The sequence below is a fragment of the Cyprinodon variegatus genome, unplaced genomic scaffold (genome assembly GCF_000732505.1).
Source record: "Cyprinodon variegatus isolate N-32 unplaced genomic scaffold, C_variegatus-1.0 Scaffold57, whole genome shotgun sequence".
Taxonomy (NCBI): Eukaryota; Metazoa; Chordata; class Actinopteri; order Cyprinodontiformes; family Cyprinodontidae; genus Cyprinodon; species Cyprinodon variegatus.
Window position 1 is genome coordinate 1686007 of NW_015150510.1, and position 7949 is coordinate 1693955.

General features: G+C 35.3%; 1 protein-coding gene across 2 annotated transcripts in view; it reads right to left on the bottom strand.

Moving 5' to 3' along the window:
• mier1 (mesoderm induction early response 1, transcriptional regulator) overlaps positions 1-7175 on the bottom strand; it is a 16690-nt gene extending 9515 nt beyond the window's left edge. For both annotated transcript variants that reach the window (XM_015371409.1, XM_015371408.1), the window contains exons 1-8: positions 7135-7175; positions 3187-3211; positions 2820-2968; positions 2425-2607; positions 1387-1510; positions 1241-1308; positions 1030-1102; positions 762-913 (exon numbers count right to left, since the gene is read on the bottom strand). In XM_015371409.1, the coding sequence (XP_015226895.1) occupies positions 762-913; positions 1030-1102; positions 1241-1308; positions 1387-1510; positions 2425-2607; positions 2820-2968; positions 3187-3211; positions 7135-7143 (783 nt within the window). In that variant the 5' untranslated portion in view covers positions 7144-7175. The remainder of the gene's footprint in view (positions 1-761; positions 914-1029; positions 1103-1240; positions 1309-1386; positions 1511-2424; positions 2608-2819; positions 2969-3186; positions 3212-7134) is intronic.
• Positions 7176-7949: the final 774 nt, after the last annotated feature.

Below are 7949 nucleotides of genomic sequence, written 5' to 3' on the forward strand. Positions count from 1 at the left end.
CAACCTTTCAAAATTCAAACTCAATATTTTCAGCCTCCTGAGATTCAACTGGCTCTATTTCACTGTCTTAAATTCGGCGTCACGTCACGTGACTAAGCAAACGTAACGTGATTGGCTGGGTGTTGGACGCCACAATCAATTGCTAATGTCTGTGACCTGAAGTAACCCTTCCCTTTTTACACTGAATTTAGACGCCGAATTTAAGACAGTGAAATAGAGCCAGTTGAATCTCAGGAGGCTGAAAATATTGAGTTTGAATTTTGAAAGGTTGAACTTTTTTATATGCAGATTTCTTTAACACTCAAAAATTAAACTAAAAAAATAAGTATTGAAAATGTAATCACTTTGAAATAGTAATGTGAATTTTTAGCTTGAAGAGAAAAAAACAAATGGAATTTCAACTGTGTAGCAATAATGACAATGAACTTCTTTTTTAGGTCAAAAATGTGTTCTGAATATATTTTAACACTGAAACTGTAAGTACAAACATACAACATTTAAATTTCAGTGCCATTTTTTCTTCAAATCCCAGCGACACAGATTTACTTCCATACTAGTAGGTTCCCAATGAGAAAATACATTGGGAACAAGTAGCACTAAATTGGCAATAAATGATTAAAAAACCCCAATAAATGTGGTCTAATTTACAGCACCGCCTGCTGTAGTTCAGTTAAAGCTGGGTTTTTAAGGAACGGGTAAGGTGGCACGGTCTAATTTTAAGCCTGTTTGATTAGCATTAAGCTCCAGATTAGTTGTTTCACCTGTTCATTGTCTTTGATATGAGATCCCTCTGGTATTGCATCCACTCCTTTCTCCTCTCCGGTTCGCCTCGATGCCTCTGTCAAAAACTCCACGACTTTTCCCTCGGGGACACAATCAGGGTTCCACAACAACTGGTCGTCGTTTTCATAGACTAGACGGCGAAATTTAAATAAAAAAAAAAAAAAACGGTTAAAAGGGTCGACCCTCATATCAACAGAAACACCAGCAGACACTTTAACATCAGAGAGGAAGACAACAACCACTTACTTCTCTCATTTTCTTTGTATTTACACAAACCGACCGGAGTCTCTGCCTGATACATAGAACCCACCATAATCTCCTGTTGGTAGAAACAAATAGTTACTCACAACCACACAGATAAGAAATAGCTCTTTTACTTTCCATTTTTACAGGCAAATATAGCACTTTGGTTATTGCGTAATGTGACCATAGAAGTGAGTGAAAAGTGCGAGCCCACCTTCTTCCAGTCTTCAGAGGGAACATAGTCCTCATCTTCCTCCGACTCCTCCTCCACATCATGATTACCTGAGAAGTGTTATAAAGGTTAGAAAAGCGACTGCTTCTTAATGCAAACATTAGGACATGCCGCTTGCAGACTCTTACTTTCAAAGTACTTGGCGCGGCGGATCAGCTCTGCCGTCCCGAGCGATCGGACTGAGCGTGTGCGGCCATCAGAAGAGGTCTGAGGGTCGCTGCCTTGCTCTGATGAAGCCTTAAAATCTTCACCCTAAAAGAAAACCAAACATGACCTTATAGAGATTTAACAAACACATCTCTGAGACAGGAATGTGAAACTTGGACATTAACTTTTATTGTATTTTGCTGGGATAAGAGAAACGATTATATGTTTTGTAGCAAAAGACTCAATGGCTTTTCACTTTATGTCCCCCCTGCATTCGATCAGAGCCCAGAAAACAAGAATGATGCTCTTAAAAACAAAACAAATGCATTATGGAGTAGGCTTTTTGACAAAACGACATACTTTATGCCATACAACTGAGCTGCTAAATAACAGCATTTATTCATGTTTTGAAATACTAAGATATTGACTAAGACATTTACCAATTAGCATTATCAGATATCGGATGAATGATGCAGATCCAGTATTCTGATCCAGTCATTTCTGGTTTAATCAATATCATACACAGCAATACAGTTACAGCAATCTAGTGACTTTTACTTTATGATTTAACGCTGATTACGTAATCGCGCAGAGCAAACACAGCAGCTAGTGATATTCAAATTTTTAACATTATTTATGCCATGTGTGATGCATTTACTCGCATGGCAAGATATACTGTTAATTATAAATTAGCACTGGGTCAGCATGGGTTATGGTGCAACCCGCTCAGCCCCTTTATCAGTGCTGGATTTGAATAATATGGATCAGTGCATCTTGACACACAATTGAAGGTTGTTAGATGAAAAATTGTCCAAACGGACTCAAGGCCGATTAATTGATGCATTACTGGTTTCAAAGATGGAAATATTAAGAAAGAAAGGTTAAGATAGTAAATAATGTGGCAGAAATGGAGGAAAACTTGAATTTGCAATTGAATTTCAATTCTATTGGACTATTGATTATTTGCACAGTAGCTTTCCATGTCCTGGTTTTAAATCACCACTAAAACGCCAGCATACCTCATTCTTTTTCAGCTCTCCAGTGCTTCTGCTACTTTCATCATGATCAAGGTCCTCTTCTTCATCCTCCTCTTCCTCATCCTCTTCCTCTGGTTCTTCATCTTCCTCCTCCTCTTCCTCTGCAGGAGATCTGCCCCCATAACCATAAAGACTAAGTAGCTCATGTATGGGCATCTCGCCCTCCTGTAAAACAAAAAGTAATTCAACCAATAATCCATTCAACAGTGAATTAGAGAGAACAGATAAAAAGATGTTGATGTTTAAAATTCTTGAACCTTAAAATTCACAGTAAAATACGTGATTTATTTTTTCTTTTTTAGCTTTAGTTTTCTGTTTTTGTTCTTTTACCGTAATGCTGACTGAAACCCAAAACGACTGAAATGTTTCACACAAACCCGAGCTAGATCTTCGATCTCGTTGGAATTGGTCTCATCTGTTGCCTCCAGCAGCTCCTCCTCCTCCAGGGTACGTTCATCGTCGAAGTCGTGAACAAGCATGTCCGCCGACGGATCAAAATCGTGGTCATCAGAACCTGCTGAGCCTCCTGGAAAAATTCAATTTAGAAAAAAAGTCTGAGCTAAAATTAAAAGCAAGATCTCACAAATCTTTGTGTATAAGACAACAGATCAAATTATTACAAGAGAACATTCAAAATAACAAATTAACTATGATTGTCAATATTAGCAGTTGATATTCTGAGGGAGGGGTGTTAAATGTTCCACATATACCAAAGGCAATGCAGAGAAACAAAAAACAACCTACCTGGGCTCGCATTCCCGAGGGAGGGCTGAAACACAGCAAAAGGAGGGGCATAAAGTTAGGAAGACAGAAGAAATAAATCCAAACATATGCAGGACATAGTATTAGATGATAAAAAAAAATAAATAAATAAACACAACATCCCAAACAAGCAGAACATTCATAACAAAGTGTAAAAGAGTGATTTATCTATATACAAAGGTTCAAAATCCAAAAAAACCCAAAAAGATTGAAGGGACGAATCAAACTTCACAGACGTTTCATAGGAGGCAGAAATGCTAATTAAAATTTGCTTTAATGGTCCACAGATGATATAGATGTTAAAGATCAAGGTGATAAAACCCAGGGAGAGCAGTGGGGAAAACTACTGAAGAAAGTGAATAGTAGTCATAAATATTACTGTTGTCAAAACATTCAACTTTATAGTACTTTCCTTATATTGTGAAGCCTTACATAATAAGGTGAAATATTACTTTAAAATGTGAAAAAAAAATGTGGCTCAATATTAGCAGAAAGAAATAAGTTGATTAGGGCTGAAACAATTGATCAGATATATTGTGATTATTCAATTACTGAAATAATCGTCTACTCGTTTTGTACTTGTTTAAACATCAAATGGAGCATTGACTCTAAAACAAGCCTTCAGCTGACAGAGCAACCCACTTAGAGCAGTAACTAAGACCGAAACCGTAAAAAATATATATAAATATTTTGCATTTATGGCGGAAACATTTTTTTCATCTATCAAAATGCTCTATTAAGAACTCTATAAAAGAAAACGTTTTACTTTTGGTCTAAGTTCTGTAAAAAAAAAAAGAAAAAAAAAAAGAAAAGGATTATTCTAAGGAACCTTTTATTACTGATTATTAATCAATCGGAAAACTAATCAACAGATTTATCAGTTAGCAAAATGACGGCTGGTTGCAGCCCTAAAGCTGAAACATTGAAACAACTTATTTTATGCTTATCGGGTGCTGACCAGTGATTGGCTGGTGGAAAGCTAAAAAACAAAATTACTATATTCTAATCTTTTTTTTCTATAAGTGAACACAACACACCCAAATCGTAGCATGTGTTGAAGGCCTCTATCCTGTGCAGGTTGTGACTCGTGAAGGGAGACTCGCTTAGCCATTTTCCAAACCAATGAAATCAGAGACAAACAAAAGGTGTGGGAGGTTTTTTTTTTTATGAAGAGAAAAATGGCAGTTCTACATCATACTTCGTAATTTGGGCCACTTCTTAATAAGAGGGCAAGATTTATGTGAAAACAAGAGCTCCTGTAAACATGTACATTTGCTAGTAGTGCTGGGCGATATGGAAAAAATCATATATCATGATATGGACTATTTTATATCACAATAATGATATATATCGCAATATGCTCCAATTAAGTACATTTTCAGCAAATCTCTGAAAAATATGACAAAATAATATAATTGCTTACTTTTTCAACTTTATTTTGAAGTGACATTTATAGAACTGTCACAAATTAGAAAAATAAATTGTAGTGCAACAATATATATGCATAAGATGAGGTGGAAGTATGGCTACAGTATCCTTCACATTTTTTTCAAATCCTACGGGTATTTAAATTAAATTACTGTGGTTCTTCTTTAGGTATTAGAAGAGGTTTGTCGTGTTTCCGTCGGGTAAGGGAACAGTCTTGTAGCATAGTTTGCAAATGTTGTCTGCTCCTTGTTGGACTTGCTAAATCCAAAATGTAACCAAATCACAGATGTGCCCCCTCTTTTTGGTAAAATTTCTTTATCTTGGGTTGCCTGCGTAGCTGTCTCTGTTTGTTGCGACCACAGGTTTAATACTTCAGCCTCCTGCGTCTCCATCTCTCATGAGTTAAGTAACGTAAAGCATGTCGCAAACCCGCATGTGAGTCAAAAACCCGTAAAGAAGCGTCATGTTGCAAAAACCACAGGACGCCGCTTCTTTGTGGATAAAAAAAAAAATCTTGTTTATCACTTATAAGCTGTGTGTAGGCTACATGGCTACACTAATACAATTGTCGTAGTCTACCATGGGAAATATTTGCATGAATACGAGATACAATTGTGTTAGAAACGATAGAATAGAATTAGCACGATAGACACTTTTCTATCGTCCGAACGGTATGTATCGTCTTATCGCCCAGCCCTATTTGCTAGCACATTAAGTAATTTGGTAACCAACTGTAATTATTATTGTCTTGTTCTTTGTAATCTTTAGGTATTACCTTCTTAAGTTGTAAAGGACATTGTTTTGCATAACAGTGGTTATATACTGCTGTATTTTCAAAAGATTGATTTTAGGTTTCTGGCCTTTTTTCAGTCATTTTAACAGAAATATCAAATAAAATAAATCCCTCTGTTGAACTGTTGAAATGACATTCTTGACTGTAGAAGAGAAAATCTTCTCTTAAGTGGTCTTCTTTATAAATTTTGTGGAGATTAAAATAAAATAAATGAGCATCTTGTTTAAGAGCAAAATCAAAAGGTATGTTGTAGTTGCTTTTATTAAGCTTTATCTCTAAAATACCTCTGCCCCTCACAGTAACTATAAAAACGGAGGGAGAAAAACTCCTCAACCTGGTAAAATGATTTAAACAAACAAAATGAGTCACTTAACAAATTAGAATATTAAAATTAAAAGTTAATTTATTTCAGTCACTAATGCAACAATTGAAAACTTCATAATTAATTACATGGAGCTTGGTGTTTTTATACCTTTATTACTGCTAATTATTGCATAATTACATGAGGCCAATACATAGCATGAAAAACTTGGACTTTATGTACATTTAATTTAGAACAAATATTTTACAACAGAGCAGGAACGTGTACATTAATACACAAATAGCATTATTCAGTTGGATTTTTTCTTAGATTATTTTTTTTTCTTTTAGGCTTCTTTGGTAAAAAAAAAAAAACCTGATCACAACATAAAAATTTTTTTTTTATTGAGCCATTTGTTGATAAATACTGACTAAATATATATTTCTTTCTCCAAAAAGTCTGATCACAACATAAAAAATATTTTTTTACTGAGCCATTTGTTGATAAATACTGACTAAATATATATTTCTTTCTCCAAAAAGTGAAACAATTTAAGGTATTTTTACACAGAGATCCAATACTAAGTTTACTAGACTGAAAATGACTGGTTTAAACTCAATGTTTTAAGTCTACCTCCTAATCTCCCCATAAACAAAGTAAAAAAAAAAAGAAAAGAAAAAAAGACAACCCCTCCTCAACAGGAGGACCATTCGGCGACCACCCCGAGTTATGGAGCCATTACTGCATCAGTGGGAGGTGTGCGGAGTCCAAAAAAAGCGCGCCTGATGCTGCTGAGCCCTAAAAGCTCCCAGCAACTCAATGGGACACAAAGGCTACATGCCCGCTTCATGTAAGGAACATGTCGTTTCATCCCTGTCACTATAGCCAGAACATTCAAAATGCAACGGCTTTCATAAGCTGGACTAAATCAGTTTCCTTTAATAAGACACCGCTTAGTGAGTTCATTTTCTCAACTCGCTAACTTCAATACAAGTTGTAAGCTAATTTTACCTCCACAGAATTCCGCTAAGAAACCCAAGTTTAGCTCACCATCAACAAACGGCAAATAAGAATAATCCCAAAGACTTAAATAACCCTAAAACATGAAAATGTCCGATAAAAAGTTTTCCCATACGATGATGAATACCTCAGAGAAACCGTGAAGTAATAAACACCGCAGCTAGATGAAGTACCTCTAGGCTAGCGCGGCTAATGCTAGCTAAATCCGAAGTTTACAAAACATTTTGGACTCAAATAAATGACCGCCCTCTAGCAAATCATTACGCAGCATTTTCATTTGTTTTAAAACCGTCGACACGCAGATAATGTGCGCACATTCAGAAAAATTTTTTTTACTATTGCGTATGATGAGAAATATTTTTTCTGAGTATTTATTTCACTTTCTTACCTCCGCCATGTTTGCTATCCAGCAAAGTGACGTCAGAGGTCAACGTCAGTTCCCCGGATGCGGAGCTCCGCCCACCTGCAATATCCACACCTTTAAAGCTAAAATGTTAAGCAAAATTAAGTTAATTAATGCTGGTTTTTGTTTATTTTGAATGTATTTAGGGGTGTAGTTTGTATTCATTGTTAAATAACCTGAATTCATTGGTGTTGACGTCATTATAAAGTTGCTCAAATACAGCTTTTCATCTGTAAGTAAATCAGTGCAGAGAGAGTGAACCTCCGGATGACGCGCTCATCTGATAAACGCGCTTGCTGCTCGTGCTTATGAGCACGTAGATCTGAAACAGCAGCTTGATGTGATAAAATTATATCAATGAAAATTTGTTTGAATCTAGACAATTCAATGTTTTACATGAATGAAACAGTAAAATAGCAAAATCAAAGCAAAAAAAAAAAAAAGCAAGTGGATGGATAAAAATAAGATAAAAGCAGATACTGAAGCCAATAAAACAGTCAGACCATAAACTTAAACTAATAATACCTCAGTTAACAGTTTAACTTTAACAGTAAAAGCCGGTTCTAAAAAAAAAAACGATTTTTAACTTTTAAGAATGACCTGACTACTTAAAAAAGTAAAAATATAGAGGTATAAAAAATTAGTTTGAAACGTTTTTTTTTTTATTATTGATTAATTGTTACTTTATTATTAACACCCTAAATTGTATTTTGTCACAAATCCATATAAAATAAAGCTTTTGGCTTTAAGAAAAAAAAGGCTGTAAATTTAGCCTACACAGTGTTAAATATGCAGTGTCA